This window comes from Naegleria gruberi (assembly GCF_000004985.1).
Source record: "Naegleria gruberi genomic scaffold NAEGRscaffold_35, whole genome shotgun sequence".
In the NCBI taxonomy this organism is placed as follows: Eukaryota; Heterolobosea; class Eutetramitea; order Acrasida; family Naegleriidae; genus Naegleria; species Naegleria gruberi.
In genome coordinates this window covers 248,113-269,843 of record NW_003163292.1, presented here as the reverse complement: position 1 = coordinate 269,843, position 21,731 = coordinate 248,113, and the positions used below count along the sequence as shown (strand labels likewise).

General features: G+C 33.5%; 10 protein-coding genes across 10 annotated transcripts; 6 read left to right on the top strand and 4 right to left on the bottom strand.

Moving 5' to 3' along the window:
* Nucleotides 1-33: 33 nt before the first annotated feature.
* Nucleotides 34-1,473, bottom strand: NAEGRDRAFT_69635 (uncharacterized protein; the record flags this gene model as incomplete). The annotated part of the gene is made up of 1 exon (XM_002675160.1): nucleotides 34-1,473. One exon carries the CDS (start codon nucleotides 1,471-1,473, stop codon nucleotides 34-36), a length of 1,440 nt encoding a protein of 479 aa, XP_002675206.1.
* Nucleotides 1,474-1,682: 209 nt separating this feature from the next.
* On the top strand, nucleotides 1,683-3,203 carry NAEGRDRAFT_50445 (uncharacterized protein; the record flags this gene model as incomplete). The annotated part of the gene is made up of 1 exon (XM_002675245.1): nucleotides 1,683-3,203. One exon carries the CDS (start codon nucleotides 1,683-1,685, stop codon nucleotides 3,201-3,203), a length of 1,521 nt encoding a protein of 506 aa, XP_002675291.1.
* Nucleotides 3,204-4,366: 1,163 nt separating this feature from the next.
* NAEGRDRAFT_69633 (uncharacterized protein) lies at nucleotides 4,367-4,876 on the bottom strand (the record flags this gene model as incomplete). Its single annotated transcript, XM_002675159.1, has 1 exon — nucleotides 4,367-4,876. The coding sequence occupies one exon, from the start codon at nucleotides 4,874-4,876 to the stop codon at nucleotides 4,367-4,369; it is 510 nt and encodes a 169-aa protein (XP_002675205.1).
* Nucleotides 4,877-5,283: 407 nt separating this feature from the next.
* On the top strand, nucleotides 5,284-5,864 carry NAEGRDRAFT_80399 (steroid membrane binding protein). The gene has a single exon (XM_002675244.1). It carries the CDS (start codon nucleotides 5,334-5,336, stop codon nucleotides 5,835-5,837), a length of 504 nt encoding a protein of 167 aa, XP_002675290.1. The 5' UTR covers nucleotides 5,284-5,333; the 3' UTR covers nucleotides 5,838-5,864.
* A 60-nt stretch (nucleotides 5,865-5,924) lies between these two features.
* On the bottom strand, nucleotides 5,925-8,690 carry NAEGRDRAFT_44652 (uncharacterized protein; the record flags this gene model as incomplete). Its single annotated transcript, XM_002675158.1, has 2 exons — nucleotides 5,925-6,914; nucleotides 7,149-8,690. The coding sequence occupies 2 exons, from the start codon at nucleotides 8,688-8,690 to the stop codon at nucleotides 5,925-5,927; spliced, it is 2,532 nt and encodes an 843-aa protein (XP_002675204.1).
* A 1,392-nt stretch (nucleotides 8,691-10,082) lies between these two features.
* Nucleotides 10,083-10,946, bottom strand: NAEGRDRAFT_80398 (BRCT-domain-containing protein; the record flags this gene model as incomplete). The annotated part of the gene is made up of 3 exons (XM_002675157.1): nucleotides 10,083-10,110; nucleotides 10,146-10,413; nucleotides 10,462-10,946. The coding sequence occupies 2 exons, from the start codon at nucleotides 10,944-10,946 to the stop codon at nucleotides 10,179-10,181; spliced, it is 720 nt and encodes a 239-aa protein (XP_002675203.1). The 3' UTR covers nucleotides 10,083-10,110; nucleotides 10,146-10,178.
* A 1,545-nt stretch (nucleotides 10,947-12,491) lies between these two features.
* On the top strand, nucleotides 12,492-16,367 carry NAEGRDRAFT_69629 (uncharacterized protein; the record flags this gene model as incomplete). The annotated part of the gene is made up of 2 exons (XM_002675243.1): nucleotides 12,492-13,438; nucleotides 13,568-16,367. 2 exons carry the CDS (start codon nucleotides 12,492-12,494, stop codon nucleotides 16,365-16,367), a joined length of 3,747 nt encoding a protein of 1,248 aa, XP_002675289.1.
* Nucleotides 16,368-16,518: 151 nt separating this feature from the next.
* Nucleotides 16,519-17,518, top strand: NAEGRDRAFT_69628 (uncharacterized protein; the record flags this gene model as incomplete). Its single annotated transcript, XM_002675242.1, has 3 exons — nucleotides 16,519-16,715; nucleotides 16,864-17,300; nucleotides 17,391-17,518. The coding sequence occupies 3 exons, from the start codon at nucleotides 16,519-16,521 to the stop codon at nucleotides 17,516-17,518; spliced, it is 762 nt and encodes a 253-aa protein (XP_002675288.1).
* A 392-nt stretch (nucleotides 17,519-17,910) lies between these two features.
* On the top strand, nucleotides 17,911-19,668 carry NAEGRDRAFT_69627 (uncharacterized protein; the record flags this gene model as incomplete). Its single annotated transcript, XM_002675241.1, has 1 exon — nucleotides 17,911-19,668. The coding sequence occupies one exon, from the start codon at nucleotides 17,911-17,913 to the stop codon at nucleotides 19,666-19,668; it is 1,758 nt and encodes a 585-aa protein (XP_002675287.1).
* A 166-nt stretch (nucleotides 19,669-19,834) lies between these two features.
* Nucleotides 19,835-21,711, top strand: NAEGRDRAFT_80397 (peptidase S15). The gene is made up of 4 exons (XM_002675240.1): nucleotides 19,835-20,679; nucleotides 20,720-21,224; nucleotides 21,269-21,417; nucleotides 21,472-21,711. The coding sequence occupies exons 1-4, from the start codon at nucleotides 19,848-19,850 to the stop codon at nucleotides 21,699-21,701; spliced, it is 1,716 nt and encodes a 571-aa protein (XP_002675286.1). The 5' UTR covers nucleotides 19,835-19,847; the 3' UTR covers nucleotides 21,702-21,711.
* Nucleotides 21,712-21,731: the final 20 nt, after the last annotated feature.

The window sequence follows — 21,731 nt, the reverse complement described above, 5'->3', positions numbered from 1 at the left end:
TTAGGAATACCATTTCAGTATGCATTCTAAACCTCAATTCTGTGCAATAATAAACACATCACTCAGAGCACAATGATTGATTATTGAAAATGAGGTATATTTCAGAAGAGTATGTTCTAAACAAACCAGCTCGTACCAATTTTCTTGCTCCTTATGGTAGAGTAGTAAATTACCTTCTTCACTGCTCACACACATTAAACTACCTCTGGCAATCCAACACAAATCTCTAACAGTAAATTGTTGTGAAACATAGTCAACTGGGATGGTGACATTCTCTCCAAGCTCTCTTCCATTTGTAAAGTATAAATATTCACAAATTGTAATTAAATCTGAATTGTCTTCTCTAAAATATAGAAAAATACCCTTAGATTTTGGATTAAAATTAAAGACCTTGTTACGGGAGAGAATATGAAAGCCGTTGTTAGGAGAGAATGGATAGATTTCAACTATTTTTGTTGGTGGATTGCTTTGTAAAAAAGTGTCAGAAATGAATGATATATTAGTCAATCTGTAATCCTCCTCAATAGTTTTACTCTCCTCATCTGGATCTTTAAATGACAATGATACAGATACTATCATCCCGTTTGACAGACCACAAACAATATATGCTTGCGCAGTTGTTGTAATTTTCTGAGATAAGGTAGCACAAACAACCTCCACATTACCGCCCTTAATTTCACTAATTAATTCTGGTGATTCAACATATTCCTCTGTTAAGAGTGTGAATATATTTTGCACCTCATATCGAGAAACTTCTGTCATGATAACTTTAGGAATCAATGCTGGATCCCATCTATAAATATTTCCATTCCTACAAACAGCTACTACATGAAAGACTCTCCAAAGAGAAAAATCTTCCTTCGTTGCACAACTTGAATAATAAACCTCATTGTAAACAAATTTCAAAGATACAACACTTGATTCCAAATTATATTCATGTCCAATGTCAAATAATTTCAAACATGGTTGTATCTCATCATCAACCTTATCAGTATCAAGAAACCAAAACTTTACAAATCCATCTGCACATGATGTCATTAATAGTGACATTCCACTCACTACAGAAAAACACAAAATTCCAGTAATTTGTGCTTGATGACAACGCTGTCTCTTCCTTGATTTATCTACAAAAGAAAATCTCTTAGGTTGTTGAGATTGTACATCTTCTCTTTCCTCTTGTGTTTTAAGCATTGAAACCATCTCAATAGAACCATCCATATATCCAATAAAAATCACTCCAATCTTTTCAAATTGACCATAATAATAAAGAAAACAAGCTTTTCCCCCTAAATTAACAATTTTCTTGACTTTTTCATCTTTGAATTGATCATCATGATTTGAAAATAAATTGTCCAACATTTGATCAGGTAAAACATCTTCATATTTCGGAAGAATTTTTAATTTCAAATGGAGACGATTAGAGAGGTGAACGTCGTGCAACTGTATCGATTCGATCTCATCTTGTGCATTCATTTTTTTTTTAATTTTTTATTATTTTAAATTGTTTACAATAATTTTTCTATTTTCGTTTATAATTTCTTTTCATTGGTGGAGTTTAGGGAAGTTCGAGAGAAGTATTCAAGAATGGAAATGTAGTTAAAACGTAAGGTACAACCTAAATCCAAAGAAATTGGGTTGAAGATATAGTTTCGAATAAAAAAAAATCACCACAACCTAAACACATGGCTCCACAAACCAAGAAACGTAAAGTTGAAGCTGTCAAAACTAATCTTCATCAAATTGGTGATGATTGCATGGTAAACATCTTTTCCTACCTGTCAAATTTCGAACCTTTCGAATTAATGACAACTTGCAAGCAATTTCGTTCTGGAGTTGAACAATTACACACATTGACATTGGGAAGTTTAGTTTTATCATCCCCAGGTGAAGAAGAAGAATTTGAAGAATCGGAGTTTGAAAGTGAAGAATTAGATGAAGATATTCGAAACAAATTTAATGGTTGGTTAAATTCGAATAGAAATTGTGAACAGTTTAGAATTATTAAGATTATTAATGGAATCAATGCAAAGGAGGCAAAGACATTGATGGAAAATTGTCCAAAAGTAATTGAACTTTCGTTTCCAGTTTCTGGAAAGTTGACGATTCCCAAGTTTTCAGAATTGAAGAAACTTGTTATAGAAGGACGACAAGCATCTTTCGAATTCAGCTGTGAAATCCCAACTCTGAAATCTCTTACTCTTCATTCACCAATCAAATCTTGCCAAGAAATTGTAAACAATTTTCCTAATTTAGAAGAATTACAAATTACATTTTCAGGTTCTGATCTCTCACCACTCAAATCCTTAACAAACCTCAAATCTCTTTACATTGCAACTGTTAGTTCAACCAAAAAATCATTGAAAGCAGATCAAATATACGAAACTATGTCAATTCCAACATTGGAAACTTTTAAACTAAACATGCATGGACCAACATCACTCTGCATTCCATTTATCAAAAGAAAAGTTTCATGTCCACAATTGAAAACTCTTGAAATTTGTAATAATGAATATTTCATGGATGTGGAAGAGGAAGTTCCAGAAGAGGAAGATTTTGATCGCCTTATTTGTGAATTTGTTAAATCTGATTTTCCAAAATTGGAAAGTATTAGATTGAAATTTAGTAGTACAATGCAAAGTTTGGATGCTCTATTGAAGAATGAAAGTATTTCCAATATCAAATCTCTCGTATTAATTGATATTTCACATGAATGTTTCAAACAAGTTTGTTCTAATCCTTCCTGGAAAGGATTAACTGAATTGGAATGTAAAATTGATATGGGAATCGATGAAGAATCTTCAGTTTTCAAACTATTAGCAGAAAGCCAATTTGAAAACTTGAAATCTTTCAAAATTAACTACCAAGAATTTAATCACTCAGAAATTGGATTTAAGGAATTTTGTGCAAGTGACAAATTTACAAAATTGGAACATTTACACTTGGGTTTTCAAATTGAAAGCAAGGATAATCTATTACTTCCAAAATCTACTCACTTTCCAAATTTGAAGAGTTTGTACATTATGTACTTACAAGGAAAAGTCAAAAGTTTCTTGACTACTTTGGGAAAGAATGAATCTTTTGGAAGATTGGAAGAATTTACAATTGGAATGTATGTTGAGGCAACAGAATTGCAAAAATTGAAGAAATCTCTCAAACGTTTGACTCGAGTTAAATCTGAAGAGAATGAAGATGATGATGAATGAATGAACATTTATTGAGATGATTTGAATACACAATCTGAAAATTTGTTTGAAAATGGGAACAACATGGATTGAAATAAATCATGGAAAAATTCATAGCATTCATCAATATCAGGTCTCTCCATAGGATTTTCATGTTTCATTCTGTTAATGAAAGCATTAACAAGCTCCAATTCATGTTCTGTAAGTATGACAATATTCATTAATTCAGCAAGGGTGCAACCAAGTAAATAAATATCTAAACTTGGCCAGTATTCGAAATCTTCTTCATCATCGTGCTGGCTAATCTCTGGAGCTTGTATTTCACTTGAACCATAAACTTCTCCTTTATAACCAATAGGACATGCTCCCCAAGTTGCTCCCAATTTCACACTTTTATCTCCTGTGACTGGGTCCTTATAAACATGCACATGGAATGGTTTGATATTTCTGTGAACAAATCCTTGCTTGTGTAAGAATTGAACTCCTTGGATTAGTTGTAAAATCCACTTTAACGCTGCTTTACATGGTAAAGCTTTGTTATTTAAAAGTGTTTGGAGGGAATGTTCAGATTTGGGAAAAACCAAATCAAATTTTGAGAAGGATAGTTGTTCCACATGGTTGTTTTGATCTAACTTCTCAATATTAACTCCAAATTGAGTTTCTCCCAATTCGTTACAATCAATATCAATGATTGGGATTGTATATGGAGAGGGGGCAACCTTCAAGTTGATAAAGTATTCACTATTCCCACTGGTCAAGCAGTATTTTCCAACAATCTTTCCATGCTTGGTATCTTTGGCTTGTACATATTTATCCTTAACACCTTTTTGATTATGTTTGTCAGTTTCATAATTGGTGTCTAGATTATCAAATTCATTATCATTGAAGAAATATTGTCGCAAGAAGCAAACAATCTCCCAAAATTCATTTTCAATAGCAAGTTCAATCAATTCATTCATTTCATCGTTGCTTATTTGTGAAAGATCAACTTGTTGAAGCTCTTTCAAATTATTGGAAAGCACCAACTTTTTAATGTATTGGAAAAGGTTGTCTGTGCTCGATGACGCAGTGTTGGTGCTCAACATACTTTTTTTTGAATTGTTTCACGTTTTGTTTGTCATGCTTGGTTTTATTAGTGGAATGAGTGGACAATTCTGATTGGCCTCACGTTTAAAATGTGACAATTACAAAACTTTGTTTGATCCAAGACACGAATTCAAGCGCCAGTAGTGGAATGAATCAAAAGGTGTCAACCAATTAGTCAACAGAGTCAAATAACCACTCTCAAACACCTTGATTCTCAAATGACCATCCACATTCGAATAGGAATATCGTTCGCTCATATCCAACCAATCTGATTTTTGCACTGTCTTCCATTCCAACACAAAATTTGTTCTATTCAACTGATAATCCACCACCACAATTGGCAAATTTGGAGGAAAACCAACTGTATCAACAACTCCCTGATGAAACAATACATCTCCAATTTTAATTGTACTTTGCTTGGTGTTTGGATGGGTCTTTGGATTGATGCAACCAAGAACACATCGTTGAACTAATTCCGATGATTTACTTCTCTGCAAAACAACATCATGTTGATAGAGATCAAAGCCAAGCTGATGATAAACATGAAAGAATAGGATGAGAAAGGCAATTGAAAAGAAGAGCAATTGGCATAGGTAGCGTTTGAACATTTTTCTATATTCTTGACCACAATACGTGTTTTGTTGTTCATCAATACGTGTTTTGATTTGTGGAAAACAATCCAATCTTCTTTTCTTTTGATAATGCTCAAATCATTTTCAACAAATCACCAACCAATTTTCCCGTGTGTAAGTACTTTGTAGGACCATAAAATCGAATCAAAAAGTTTTTATCATGATGACGATTATTTTTTTAAATCATCATCATCATCATCTACTAATAATTATTAATTTTACTCGTTGGAGACATTTTCTCCTTGTTGATTTACAGTATTAACAACTGGTATTCACAATTTTTGTTGTAATCGTATGCGTACATTATGTTGGAAAATGATGCTACTCCAATTTTTAAATACGACCTATAAATAGGCTTGATAGGACAAAAAAATTGTATCTAGGTGAATCTATTGCCAAAGATTTTGTTTTCAAATAAGAGAGAGAAAAGAAAATGGATTTGACAACCGTGTTGATAATAGCAGTTTTTATTGTTGGAGCTGTTTTTATTTATAATATGTATAGTAATCAGAGCAAGGGCAAGACAGCTTCCGGAGATGCCTACAGTTCATCATCAGATTCTGACAGTGATGAAGAAGAAGAAAAGATTGAAGAGAGAGAATTTACTCTTGAAGAATTACACACCTACAATGGTGTTGAAAGTTCTACCAATCCTAACAAGAAAATCTATGTTAGTGTTCTTGGAAAGATTTTTGATGTTACTGGTAGTGGCTTCTATGGACCAAATGAAACATATGATATGTTTGCTGGACATGAAAGCTCTGTGGCTTTAGCCAAGAATGAACTCAAGCCAAGTCTTTTGGATCAATTGGATATTTCTAGTCTTGGTGCTTTTGAAAAGGATAACTTGTACGGAATGTATAATCACTTTGAAATGAAGTATAGAGTTGTCGGATGGCTGAAGGAATGGGAGGATATGAATAAGAAGGATAAATAATGTAAATAAATAATTAATTATTAATTTATTTCTATTAACAGCACGATACAGCAAAAGATAATTAATTATTATTAAAGATGATGGAATTTATTTCTCATCAGTCGGGAATAAGAATAATGATGCCGCAAAGATAATATCACGACGAATCTTTCTAGAGGATTCTTCCATCTTTTGGTAAAGGTTGGTATCACCAATAATACGAGCAGCATTTCTTACATCACGAAGTGCTTGATCCAATTGTGAAATACTTCTCACAACAGTACCTTCTGGAATGGTTGTGAGAGAACAAATGTCTTTGAATTCTTGTCCCATTGCCCATTCATAGGCAACTTCCATCATTGAGAAGTTAAGAGTCTTGGAGAGGTAATCAGTTGGGCTTGTGTCTAAACCATTTTCCATTTGAAGTTGACCAAGACTGAGAGCCAAGTTTGAAACCTTATCTTTCAATTCTTGTAATCTCTTGGTGAGGGTTGGTTCTTCTGATTCTCCTCTTGATTGACAAACCAAACATGAGAGAACGGCAACAGCTTCTTCACATGTCATGGTTGTAAAGAAGTTTTCAAAGATCATTTCAGTAACTAACATTTCATCACAAGAGTTCAATTCGCAAGCAACTCTACCCTTCAATTGTACAGTTTCATCAATATCTACATATTTCAACAATTTGAGTACCTTGATTCTCTTTCTAACTTCTGGCATCAATTCCAAGTTTTCATCTGAAAGGGCATATCTCAATTTATCGAGACCTTGTCTAATCTTGTGTTGCTTATCAATCTTATCAAAGTGTTCCTCCAATTTAGGACAAATGTTACACTTGTTTTCTTGAAGCTTGAGAATAATTTGTTGTCTCTTTGACAGTGCTTCAGTAAATTCTAGGGATGATAATTTGAGTTCCTTAACGATATTCATTGGTGTTGGTGGTTTTTCTTTCCAAATGTTGATAAGTTGATTGGCAGCTGCTCTCATTTCTGATGTTTCCTTATGGAAACTAAATTCTTCCATGGATGATGTCAAGTTGAGTTTTTCATTACAAATTGTTAAAATATCATAGGAAGGACAAGCAATCAAAGTACTAAGCTCTCCAGTTTGAGGAAGCAAGATTGGAGAAAATTCTGGGAGTCCAGAAACAGTTGGGATTGGAATGATTTGTTTTCTTCTTTCAAATGATGGATTAAGTTTGACAGCCAAAAGTACGTAGAATTTGTCATCCTTATTGGTGGTTGAAGTATCTTGACGAACAAGAATGGCCAAAGTATATCCAAGCTTGTATCTAGCAACAACAACTCTACCAAATGTTAACAATGTTCCAACCTTTGAATTTGTCATGACTTCCATTGTAATCTTGTAGTTCAAATCTTCTAAATCTCTTGCAACAGCATAGAATGGTTCGATAGCAGGTTCTCCGTTAATACAATCAATATTCTCAATTTCTGCCAACTTTTCCTTACTCTTAAGCAAAAGTTCCTTGTTTGGTACAATTTGTTGAGTTCTGCTCTCAGAGAAGGATCTCTTAATCATGTCTTGAATCTTGAAATCTTCAACTCTCATCAAGTTCAAAATCATGTTGTAACTCAACTTGAATTTACTTTCAAGGTGAGTTGCTTTACCAAGGATTAATCTTTGGAGAAGAGGTTCTTCAGGAATTTCAGAAGCACAATTGATAATAACGTTACCAACAGTATCGAGACCTCTTCTACCAGCTCTACCACTCATTTGAATATATTCTCCAGACAATAAATCTCTCTTGTCTCTACCATCAAACTTCCATAATGTGTTGAAAACTACAGTCTTTGTTGGACTGTTAACACCCATAGCAAATGTTTCTGTAGCAAAGAGTACCTTGATAAGACCTTTTGAAAACAAAATTTCTACAATTTCCTTAACGATTGGTAATAAACCAGAGTGGTGAATACCAATACCTCTCTTGAGCAAGTCAGAAATTCTCACAATTTGAGGTAATTCCTTATCAGATCCCTTCAATCTGGAAACTGATTGATTAATAAATCTGTGAATCTCATTCTTTTCTCCAGCCTCATTGAGATCTGTATTTTGAAGAGAAATGGCGATATCTTCACATTGTTTTCTACTGAAAACGAAAGTAACAGCAGGAAGTAAATTCTTCTTATTGAGAGTTTCAATCAGCTTGGAATATGGTGTCTTTTTGAATCCACCTCTACTCTTATTCTTTTCTTCCTTTTCTTCTTCAGCTGAAAGAGCAGATCTATAACCTGCAGCAAGGAATTTAGAATTGGAATCGACAATCTTGTAAATATTTCCATTATAGTACAAATGATGTTCAAGAGGAACAGGTCTCTTGAATGTTTGAATGACGTGAATCTTCTTTTTCTTGGTTCTACCAACCCAATCAGCAAAGTCATAGGTATTTGGAATTGTAGCTGAGAGTAAAATAAGGTTAATATGTTTTGGAAGCATAATAATAACTTCTTCCCAAACGACACCTCTTTCAGGATCGTTGACGTAGTGAACTTCATCGAAAATGACCCATTCAACATCTCTGATCAAGTCAGCACCCTTATATAACATGGAACGCAAAATTTCTGTTGTCATGATTAAGCAAGTAGCAGTTGGATTGATTTGAACATCACCTGTTAAGATACCAACATCACCAAAGGTCTTTTTGAATTCACGGAACTTTTGGTTAGATAGAGTTTTGATTGGAGAGGTATAGATAACTCTTGTCAAGTGTTTTTGTGCCAGAGCAATAGCATATTCGGCAACAACAGTTTTACCAGCACTAGTGTGGGCAGAAACAAAGACGCTTTCATTATTTTCCAAGTGGTAAACAGCTTCTTTTTGGAAAATATCCAAATCAAAAGGATATTGAATAGCCATTTCTGGGACTAATTGCTTAAAGTTAGAAACATCAACACGAGACATGATGGCATATTCATTTTCTTTTTGTCTTTTACCTTGCTTCTTGATAAATGAGGAATACAAGACATCTTCATCGGCATCCAAAAGATCATCAATAGTATATTCAGATCTGTTTTTAACTTTTCTAATTTCAGCAACTTGTTTTTGTTTTTCTTCTTCAGCTGATGCTTGAACAGTTGGAGAGCTACCAGAAGTAGCAACTTGTCCATTAGTTTGGTTATTTTCACTGTAATCTTCTTCAATATTTCCAAATGGATCATCAGATAGTGTTGACGAAAAGACTTCTGTAAAATTGAGTAATTGTTCCTTTCTATTTCTAGATTCTTCTCTTCTTCTGAGTTCTCTTTGTTGTTCGACAGACAAGAAAACTTCTTCATTTCCATCAATATTGTAATTAGAAATATCCTGCTTGTAGGCATCCAATAATCCTTGTTGATTTTTACCGACAGCCAAAGCATTCAAATCAGTAGTGTCAATATTAGCTTGACTTTTGTTGGCAGAATGGAAGAGACCATGTTTGAATCCACTTGGTCTTGTTTCCAAACCATCAACGACTGAAGAGTAATCCTTTTCATTGTCTTGTTGAGATAATAACTTCAATTCCTCTTCAATTGGTCTATCAAAGACATTGACAATAGTAGGTTCATTGTTAGCTTCAGCTTCTCCTTCCAAAACTTGTTCAATTCCTCTTTCTTCATCTCTATCAATACCTCCAAAATGGAAAGGAACATTGTGACTGCTACCTCTAACAAAGTCTTTACTGGCAGCAGGTTGTCTCAATAATGATGTTGAGGATTTTGAAGTGTCATTTGCTTGTGGACTATAAATCTCTTTGCATTCTTTAATTTTTCCAGTGAATGGATCTTTAACTGTTTCAATAACATATTTTGGTTTGGAAACAGCCAATGAATACAATTCGTTTGGTTTAAATAATCTAGGGAAGATACGATAATCCTCTTGAGCATTTTCCAATTTAGGTGTCAAATAGGCTTGTTTCATATACTCGGATGGTTCCAATTGTTTTGGGAATGGAACGTGAGTTGATGAGAAGGCTTCCTTTCCTTGTTTTTCGGCATGTTTAAAGTAATCATTGCCAAATTGAAAGCCAACATTGTACAAGGAAACATCTCCTACAAGACCACTTCCTCTGATTTGGAATGGAATCTCACGAGTATTTTCCTTTGGTTGCTCATAAACAGTCTGATCAATTTCCCGAAGCAAATCATCAATAGAAAGTTCGCTTGGTTGTTTTTTAGACATTTTTTTTAATTTAAATAAATTATTAAATATTATTTCTTGATGAAGTATTGTAATGGCTTTCACACTTTCCAAATAGTCTCATTAAGAAATATTGGAAACCCATCATTTTATTATGAAATTGTTCAATAATGTTAACTTCACAAATTCGATAGTTCCTTAAAATTTCAATTATTAAAACAATAATTATTATTTTTTGATAGTAAAGAATTTAGTTGTTGATGGAGAGTTAGGTTTGGTGAGAAGATAGGAAGCCTCTGAAAGTACCTTATTTTGTGTAATTGAATCGGTCAACCATGAAGGAGTGACATATTTTACATGAAGATTGGAAATGTGTTTCTTGTTTTCCATTCTTTCAATTTTAGAGTTTGGCAAGTTGGAAGCAATGACATGAGTGAGTTTTCTCTTTCTTGATGGATTTGGTCTGTTTTCAATGTTAGTGTTTCAATAAATTTTGAATGAGAAAACTTACAGTACTGTTGCTCCATGAACAGAGGCCAATTTCACTAGATTATATTGAGAATTTGGACCACTTCCTCGTATGCTATTGAAGAAAAATACTAATCCACTGAATAATTGAGTATTCACCCCTCGATTACTATTGTCTAATGCTAATGGCATTTCATTCTCCTTTTCGCTACCATCTTTCAACTTGTGAACTACATTGGAATAAATATCCAAACATGTCTTCTTTGCAGAACTTTCAGATCGTTGCTGTTGCAATTTATTTGTTCTAAAACTCCAATAATCCTCTTCACTTGTAATTTCTGTTGGTATCTTCTCAAGTGATGATTGGTTTTTCTTTTCCTCCCTCACCAATGTTTGCTGGTTTTTGATTTGTTTCAAGTGTCTAGGACCTCTCACCACCTTACCACTATGGAAAAGTTTTGGAATTTCATCACCATTGATGTTCTGCTTGTTCTCCTCTGTTGTGGGCGCCTTTTGCTCTTGTTGCATTTTTTTCTTCCTAGAGTTCGAGTGGAAAATCGAAGTGCTTGTTCTTTCAGCAGTGATCAACTATGAAAAAAAGATGAGTGTTCAAATATTATGCAGGGGGGCGGAAAGTGAAGAAAAATGTTGAGTAAAGGAAAAAATGAACACAATAAACAAATATTTTGTAATCTGTAGTTTATTTTTGAGTTTGACATTTTTTGCAGCAAGAAAAGTAACTCAATGAATTCATACACTATTAAACTTTGTAATCAGCTACCACGAAATGGTAGAATTATTTAAATTAAATCGTCTTTTTTAACAGTAAACAAGATTTAGAACGATTTGAGAATAGCTATTTTTTTGTTTTTGCTCATATCTCAAGAACGAATGTTGGTTATCAACCTCAAAATAGTAAAGTAACAACCAAGCGAAAAACACTGATTTTTAAAATTACGCAGCTACCACGAAAGAAAGGTTAAAATGTTTCATATCTTCAAATATTGGAGTAAATGCAATTTAAAATGATTTGAGGATAGCTATTTTTTTAATTCACCATATTTATTGTTTTTGAAACTTCCTAATCAGTCAATATTTTTATGGCTCAAAATTTAAATAAGAAATTTACTTGTTCACAACATCTGCTTCATAAAAACAAATTATTTTAGGACAAGTAATCTATTAACATATATAATAATGCAATAAAATCTATACAATATTATTATATATTATGTTCGTCCCAGAATGGACTAGTTTGTTTAATTTCTCTTAAAATAGATTATTTATTTAATATTTAAATCAATAATAGTAAAATTCAAGTATTTTATGATAAGTTATGAAGCGATTGTAGTTTAGCATTCTATATTGATTGTAAAAACATATATCAACTTGGAATCACTTTGAAGAATCTCAACATTTTCGCTGGGCTGATACCAACTTTCCGCCCCCCTGATATTATGTAATGCTAATATATCACACTTGGATCGATGTTGAATAATAGTAGTGGTCGATAAGGGAGCATTGGTCTGCTTGAGTGAGCCTTAAGAAATGGCAGAATGGTTGCTGTTGTGGATTTTAAATAAAAAATGACAAATTTAGCAGCTTCGGGATGATGTTTTGCATTCTTCTGCAAAACCTTGGATTTTGATCTTCATCATAACAACAGCAAATGTTTCTCAACAGCTTTATACAACAATTTATTTGTATTTTTCAACCAGATAGAGAATATATTACTGTAGTGTAATTTTATTTAGCAAATTACTAGAGTATTGGTAACACTGTATTCACATGAACATGTATAGGTGTGCCTGTCATACGTTTCATCATTTCCAAAATCAGCTCAATGGACCTTCCGTATTGATGATTGGGTATCAAGGTGAAGAACAAACAGACTTGAATACCATAATAATAAGGATTTTTGTTGTAATTAAGGAGCACATCCTACCAACCAATAATTCAAATTGCTGATTCGTTTGTGTTTGTCTAAAACCTTTCAACTGTCGTCATAAAAACAGATTGAAAAGCAAGAATGTGTGAATTAAGGTATGAGAACACAGAAAAAAAAATCAAGACATGTATTGCAACAAACATTGTATTACAATCTTACTTGTGAGCACTTTATTGTGTTTACTTATGATTGAAAGTGTGTTGGTTTTTGGACAATGCCCATATCAACAAGCTGGTCTAGTCAATTTTAATACTTTGACTGGATGGAATGTAGCAAATTCTGATATTGTTATCTCAAACGCTGTCAAGATGAATGTCTCTCCTCCCAATAGATTACGTTCGATTACGGTCAAATCAGGTGGTTCTTTAATATTTGATAATGTAAATTTGAGCTTGGATTTGAATTTTATTAGAGTTGAATCAAATGGTAGTTTTATTATGGGAAGTTCAAGTTGTCCAATCACTTCAAAGGTTGTTGTTACATTCTATGGCGATCGTGTGAGCAGTTCAGTTAATGACATTGGTTCAGATCCATATGATGGAGCAAGTTTGGGTTCTAAGGGTATTGCATTCTTAAGTGGTTCAATTGTTCAAATGTATGGTAAAGTTTATGGTCCAAGTTGGACAGAAATTGTTAAGAATGCATCCAAGGGAATTAATCAACTTGAGTTGAGAGATGCCGTTACTTGGAATGTTGGTGATTCTATTGTTGTTAGTTCTACTGACTATGGTGAGGTGTATGATTATAGAGTTGAAAAGAATGCTTCCTTGGGATGGATTAGAGGAGAACCATTCCCAAATCAAAATGAAGAACGAAAGATTATTCAATTATTGAATGGTAATAAGACTGTTGTTCTTGATAGAGCATTGAACTTTACTCACTTTGCAAGTGCAAATGGAAAGATCCGTGCAGAGGTTGGTTTATTAACAAGAAGAATTGTCTTTAGAGGGGATGATTCGTCTGAGAGTTCATTATTTGGTGGTCACTTTATTATTCGTTTGGTTGAAAAGTTCCAAATGGAAGGAGTTGAAATTACAAGATTTGGTCAACAAGGTTTAATGGGAAGATATAGGTATGTTTGGTTTTTAATAATTTATCTAACTGTTGTTATTTAATATTCATTAATTTCAATAGTTTCCATTTCCACTTGTTACAAAACAAACCATTTGGATTGAATTTCACATAACACAGTTCATCACAGTTACCAAAGATGTTTTGTTGTTCACGATACTAATTATATTCTTCTGAAGAATAATGTTTGTTATCGTGCTTTTGGTCATATGTACTTTTTAGAGGATGGTTCTGAAGTAGGAAACGAATTTAACAATAATTTGGGCGTTGACCCCATTCCAATCTCAAGAGAAAATCCTCGTCAAATCATTTTATCTGATTCTGATGTTTCAGTATTTTGGATTACGAATCCAAACAATACATTCGTTGGTAATCATGCTGTTGGTGGTCGTTTCCCATTTTGGTTTACAATGCCAACATTCCCGACTGGATTGAGTGCAAACAGATATGCAGCTGGTTCTGTTAATCCAAGAACTGCTCCTCCAAAACCATTCGAAAACAATGTTGGCCACAGTTCATCAGGAAATGCTCTCCATATAGACGATATGGAAAAGGCCAATGGTTCGACTGAACAGGCAGGATATTACCCTCCTTCTGGAGTAACTGAGGCACTTTATGTTGGATTCATTGCTTACAAGAATAGAGGTTATGGATTGTGGTGTAGAGGTGGATTGTTACGTTTCAAAAATTTATACTTGGCTGATAATAGAGTCGCAATGAATTCTCCACCTGGTCCGAATATTATTCAAGATAGTATCTTTATTGGTGAATCTGAAAATGTTGGTGAATATTCCTTTAGACCTAAGATTGATAATGGTAACAGAACTAGACCAGGTCAATATATTTCTTCTAATTTGGATTTAATTAAGGGATATGAAACATATGATAATGGCGGTCCACAATATTTAAGAAATATTACATTTATTAACTTTTTAACCGATTCTTACAAATACGCTGGTGCACTCTCATCATTGAATAACAACTTTAAGCTTCAAACAAAGAATAGATATTCTGATTTGAAATTTGTCAATGCCAATAGATATATGGTTTTCCCATGGAACTATCCAACCACTTATGATAATCAGAAAGCCATTGCATTGATGGATGTCGATGGATCCATTACAAATATTTCATCTATTGGAGGATGGATCACTGGTAACGAATCAATCATGTTATTCCCTCAATGTCAAGCAAGAAATGACTGGAATGCTTACCAATGCCCATTCTTTGGTGAATCATTTTCTCAATTCCGTGTTTTGAATTATAACTTTACTGGCATGAACACAACTGGAAGTGATGGTATTAGTAGACCTGATATTATTAACACAGGCAAGGCAGTTACGAGAATGATCGTTGTTGATTTATTGAGAAATCGTCAATCGAATGTTATTGGCGCTATTGCAAATGGTTTATATTACATGCTTAGTAATATGATAGCCAGAGGATTTTACGGTATTCGTTGGCCTAATGATATTCCAACACCAAAAGATTTGAGCTTTTTCCTTGACTCTGGTGCCACAAACGATTGGATTGTAATTGCTATTCAATACCCAAAGGGAACGATTTTCAATATCAGATATGGTAACTCAATTAATATGACTAGAACCACTAGTTTCTCAACCATGTTGCAGGAACAAAATACTTTTTATTACTACGATGATAGCACTGAGCACTTGTATTTGAAAGTCAAAAATAATGCTGCAAGAACATCATATAGAGTGGTTGATACCTTTGTTGATTACTATTCAGGTGGTGTCTTTTATGTGAATGCTACATGTCCAAATAATAACTGTGCTCCATCAAAGTTCAGTAATCCAATTAATCCAGTAAGTACCTACAAGGCTCTAATGAGAGAGGATCGATATGTTGGGCGATTAGAAGCAAGTCAACAAGCTAGTGTAAAACCTTTGGCAGCCAACTCTGCTAGTGGAGGTGGATATGTGTTTGCTTTTTTCAATAATAGGACAAATTCTCTCGATTTTACACTTCAACATAATTTAAATAGTATTGTAACATCTATTGATATTGGATTTGGACTTCCTGGAAAGGAGGAGTACATTGCTGACTCTAATATTGTTCCATACTCCCAAAGTAGATTTGGATATACTTTATCTTACAATGAATGGAACTATTTACTTCAAGGCAAAATGTTTGTCAAGTTGTCAACCACACAAAATCCAAATGGACATTTGAGAGCTCAATTATATATTAATAATGCTACATCCGTTATTTGTAATTTACCACCATTAGTGTCCACAGTCAAGCCATGTGATAGCTTGAACCTGAAGAACTCATCCCATGTAATTTCAATTTACGATGAAGGAAGGAAATTAACCAATGAATGGTACATGTACACCTATATTCCATCAGATGTTAGAAATAGTTTTTTGAATGTGACTTACTCTCCAGCAATTTGTGGAAATTCTTCAATACATTTTGGTTTTAGAAAGGGTAATATTTCATTCAATAAGATTGGTTCCAATAGAATCAATGTTGATACCAGTATCTTCAAATACTTTGAATTCTTTATCAAGACTGTCAATAATACAGGTCCAGTCTCAGGTTTGACCCTCATATTTGGATATTTGAATGATACCAAAGTGGTTGACTTTGCCAAAATCACCACCCAATCCAATCACACTCAATATCTCAGAATTGATGGTACTTCCGTTACACGTATAAGAATTCCACTCACTGAACTTGGTTTTGCTCCTATCCAAAATGTTCAAAGAATAGTATTCTATTTAGCAGACCAAACCAACTTTGTCGAATTCCTTTTGGATAATATGAGATTTGTTGGAGTTCCAGCAACTAGTGAAACAACTGCAAGATCAATGACAGTTTCACAATGCAAATACTTTGGTGGCGTTTCATCATGTGGAAGTTTGGTCAATCCAGACCCAGATCCATTCGGTATTAGAAAATTATAAAAAATCATCATTGTAATTAACAGTTGTAATCTTTTAACATGTGTAATGATTGGCTGTTTTAAAATGCTTGCCGATTGTCTCTGGAATTTGGCGATTTCTCCAAATAGAAACCCTTAAGTGCCATCTTTCACAATTTCGCTACATTAAAAAAATGAGATCAATCGTTTTAATTGCTTTTATCGCTGCCTTGTGTGCAGTAGTTTGTATCGAAGGCTTTGCTATCAAACCAACAATTACCATCAAGAAGATTAGCGACGATACCAAGAGTCCAATCAATGATGCTCTGTGTCCAACCTGTGTTGATTTGTTGGATTTTGGTTTGGCTGATTTGATGGCTGCTCTTGATGCGTAAGTATTTCACATTACATTCTAACTGATCATCACATGATTTTGATCCTTGTTTTATATTCATTGAAATAATATCACAATATTTTGTGTGCAATATTTCACATAATTCAAAAACTTATTTCCATGCTTGCTGTTTGTGTGTGAATAGTGGAACTGTCTATTCATGTTTATCCTTGTGTAATTATGTCTCTCCGTTGGGACCATACGCAGTCGAAGGATGTGATGTCATTTGTACAGCAATTGGTGTCAATGCATTCATTGATGTCATCAAGAAGGCTGATTTAGATCCAATTTATGGTTGTCAATTGGCCAAGATTTGTCCAATCCATGACTGTACTGCCAAAGTTTGTGCACTTGTTGATACAGTTGGTGTTGTCCCATCAAGTGGCCCAGCAGGTGGCAAATATTCATTCTATTCCAGATTGAATGTTTTGAATGAAAGTGGACCAGGTGAAGTTACTTTGGAAGTTACTGGAACATCAATTGCAAAGAATCAAGTAGTTTATCGTTATTATCAAGCCAGTGGTTTTAAACCAGGTGTTTATGGAATTAAATTCCAAATTGATACAAGTGGAGATGATGGACGTAAGTTGCTTTTGTTATTAATATTTCTTAATGATTGATTTAATTTTTCACACACAACTGTTTCCAATATTAAACTAATAATAATAATAGAGGATTGGTTCCCAGGTGCATATCATGCTAAGGTTAATGTATGTGAAGGAGAATGTGGATCATGGATTAAGAGACCACATACCAGATTGTTGGCTTCAGGAGTTGCAAACTTTACAATCACTGGTTAAAATAAACAACATTTCTAATAAGAAGTTGAATATTTCAGCAATTTAATAACACAAACAGTTTGATCTTGTTAATACATTTAAGATAATATTTGCATTTTGATAGTAAAAAATGGCAAGAAGAAATGTTATTCTAATGTTGTATGATTGGATTGGTGGCAGCGTGTTTTTTATTTGTTTCATTTCTCTTTATACGGAATAGGATGATAACAAGGAGAAGAAATCTTGTAAATGATCCAACAATAATACAAAAAGCTAAATTATTAGAAAGATTAAAGGAAACGAATATTGAATTATTGGAAAATGAAAATATTCTTGACGAAAGTATTTGCATTTCGGAAGATTTAATATACTTTGGACAATTAACTCATAATGATTCACTTTATGGAAAACAAATGAAAGGAATATATGAAATGGTTCACTCCAGAATGACGAAACCGTTCCTTCTGAAAGAAAATACCTTTCTTTTCACTGATCTTCCACTCAATGATCAGAATTTAATGAATTATTATTCAAGGTTGACTATCAAAAGTTCATCATTACAGAATTTACCTCCTGGATATGGAGGAGCTCAATATAGATTTATAGAATCTCTGTTTATTATGCTTGAGTTGAAGAGGATACGAAACGATTCGAAAGTGAGATGGTTCTTCCTTTCTGATGATGACCATTTAATGATTCCCACTAATTATTTGAAAGTCATTGCCAAGTATGAATTTAAATTAAAGAGTGGTGAAATATCAATGGAAGAACCACTCATTATTGGAAGAATTCCATCATGCTCTCAATTGAGTGGTGGTCCTGGAATAATTTTCAATGAAAAGGCAATTGAATTATTGAAATTTAATTTTGATAATTGTTTGGATACGTTTGGATTAGCTTATTATGATTTGACAATTTATAAATGTATCAATCATGTCATTACAAAATCAAGAGAGGAGAAATGCAAAATTTTGAGAAATGAAAATTCAATGCATTGCTGTAATTTTATGTTTTATTGTGATCCTGCAAGTTTTAATGATGTTCCTAATCTGAGTTGGTTTACCAGATTTAGAAATGGATCTAACTTGCATTATATTCAAGGACAGAATGTTAAAATTATGAGGGACAGTTTACCAGATCAATTTTTCACACAAGTCAACATGTGTTTTAGGAAATCTGAAGTGGAGAATACTCAGGTAAATGCCTATTTGAATTTTAAACCAAAGCATGATTTGACAATTGAGGAGATTATCAATAGAGTGAAACAATTAGGAAAGAAGCCTTTCATTGATTGGGCAAAGAAGGAATCACAGCAAATGGATCACGATAGGGTGTCTAATTACATGAAAAATTTGGTGGATATTATTTACACAAGTTGGGGAAATCAATACATGTTCAAACGACATTCAGTTTCAACACTACAACGGAATGATATTTCCATCATTATTATACCTAGCTCACTCATTGATTCAAGATCGAAACTCATTTCCAATGATTATGATATGAAACGAAATGTTAATCTCGCTTTACAATTTTGGAGAAATGAGGGATTTACTCAAGTTTATGTTTGCGATTCAGATATTGGAATGTCTCAAATATCCATGTACGCAACATGCTTGAAAAACTCAAAAGGATTATGGACAGTTGGTGTTACAGAAAGTACCAGAATCCATTCTGATTCTTTTATTGAATATTTAGAGACATTCGACAATTCGGATTCGTACTTTATTGGAGGAATGTCATCTGCTTTGGAATTGATTTTATCACAAGTTGAAAATAAGATTATTGGACTTCCTTTTGGAGCACTATTTTCAATTTCAAAACCATTCCTCAATGATTATATAGCAACCGCCCTGTCACACATAAATGATCCAATCAAGCAGCAACAAGTAATCAATGAAAAACTCCTCATTCCCAATTCCAAAATGATGCTCAGTGGTGGACAATTTTTCAAACATGCACCAGAGCACTATTGCACTGGAGGAATACAGAACTTGGAATCTTGGGTTGAAATGCAAATTCCAACTCAATTTCTAGAACCAATGGCCGTAACTCTCTCACCAACCAATAATTGTCCTTCACGACTGGATACTATTCATTACTTTTTTGAGAAAAAACGTTTTAGCTTGAATTTCAAGAGTGATATTAATGAAAAATGTTTTGAGCGATGAGACATTTTATATCATGAATTTGGCCATTTCCAAAGGCACATCTTGTGAAATTACATTGACCTAGAAATTATTGAACCTTCACCAAAATCATGATTAGATAACAAAACACACAACAGCCAAAAGGTTTGTTATCAATTTCAATTTCAAAAAAAATAGAGTCCTCCCTCTTGTTGCGAAAAATGACACCAACAACACGGATGAACAAATTATTGTTAATGGAAATATTGGTAATTATTGTCTTGTTGATTGGAGTGGTGGCAAGATGTGATTCAAAATCGCAAAACATGTTGCAATTTATGATTCCGACGAGTGATGGAACTGCCAAGTTGAATACTATCGTGTCGTATCCTGATCCTGATTTGAATGCAGATAAGCCACATGATCTTGTCTTTGAGAGAACACCGTATGGTCAAGGAAGATTGAGTGATGATAGAATGGTTCTAAATTCAGCTCAGTATTTGTATGCTGGACAAGATTTGAGAGGTTGTCACAATAGTACTGGTGAATATGATATGTGGAGATCTGAATGGCAAGATTCACAATCTACCATTCAATATCTTTCCAAAAATCTAAAAGGATTTTCTGGTAATGTGTTTTCTGTTGGTGCCTCAGCAAATGCAATTGCTTCCTATTTCCAAACAAGAGAAAAAGTTGATTGGTTGAAAGGTCAATGTTTACTTGTTGGTACGGCTGATGTTTATAACTTTGTTTTCCAAGGAGGAGCTTTCAGGCAACAGGATTTGACCTATTGGTTAAAGTTTTATGCCTATCAACCACAATTTGTTCAAAAAGTTTTAGATCATGAAAGTTATAGTGAATTTTGGGAACCTGTCACATTGAAGAGTGGTGAAAATGTCACTTTCCCTTCTTTGCATATTTCTGGATGGGCTGATTTGTTCCTTAATGGAACCTTAAACGCATTTGATATGTATAGAAAGAATAGACCTAATGACACCTATCTCATTGTGTTACCAACTGGACATTGTACAAAATCTCAAATTTCCTTCCCAGGTAAGTAACAATTGATTTTGGAAATTAATTTACTGTGTAGGTACTGATTTAATGTTGCATCCTGAAATATTTTGTCCATACTTGTTCAAGTATGGATCTCTTCCATCTCTTGATTATGTCACTTTCTATATGATGGGTCCTGATTCTGTAGAGTCTGGTACAATGGGTAATTTCTATGTTACAATGAAGGATTTCCCAGAAACTCGTCCAATTGAATTTGTGTTGACATCTAATCAAAAATTGCAAGCTGCTTCCAATCAAGATTCCATGACCTACTTTGGAAAACCAAGAGTTCAAACTAATCCAGGTAAAATTCCATACGTTTACAATCCAAGTAATCCAACTCCAACGATTGGAGGTAATAATTTAATGATTCCAACTTGTGGACCATACGATCAAAGAGAAAATGAGAAAAGATCAGATAACATCTTATTTACATCTGATACATTTAAGGATCAAATGTTTATTGTTGGAAGAATGTCTGTATCTTTTAAGGTTTCAAGCAATTGTACTGATACTGATTTTGTTGTTAGATTTTCAGATGTGTAAGTTTTAATATTCTTGTGGAAATTTTAATTGTTATGTAAAGATATCCAGATGGTAGATCCATGTTGTTGGGAGATTCCATTTTGAGAATGCGTTGGAGAGAGAGCAATGTGAAAAAGACATTGATGGAGCCAGGAACAATCTATCCAATTACTATTTCCATGTGGCCAACTGCTTACATTTTCAATCCAGGTTTGTTATCAATTCTATATATTCGACATTATAATTTTCAATACTGAATTACAGGACATGCAATGAGAATTACCATCACTAGTAGCAACTCTCCAAGATTCAGCATCAATCCAAACAATGGATTAAATTTGAATCAAACAGGACCACAACAAATTGCCCTGAATACTTTATTCATTGATGACTCGGCAGTTTTCACCTTACCTCTTGTGAAAAAACCATTCATGTTGAATAAGGCCAAAGTTGATATGAAGGGAGTTTTTTCTAAGATATATAAACAGCCTTAAGCTTTGTTTTTTCTTACTTCAATTCTTTTT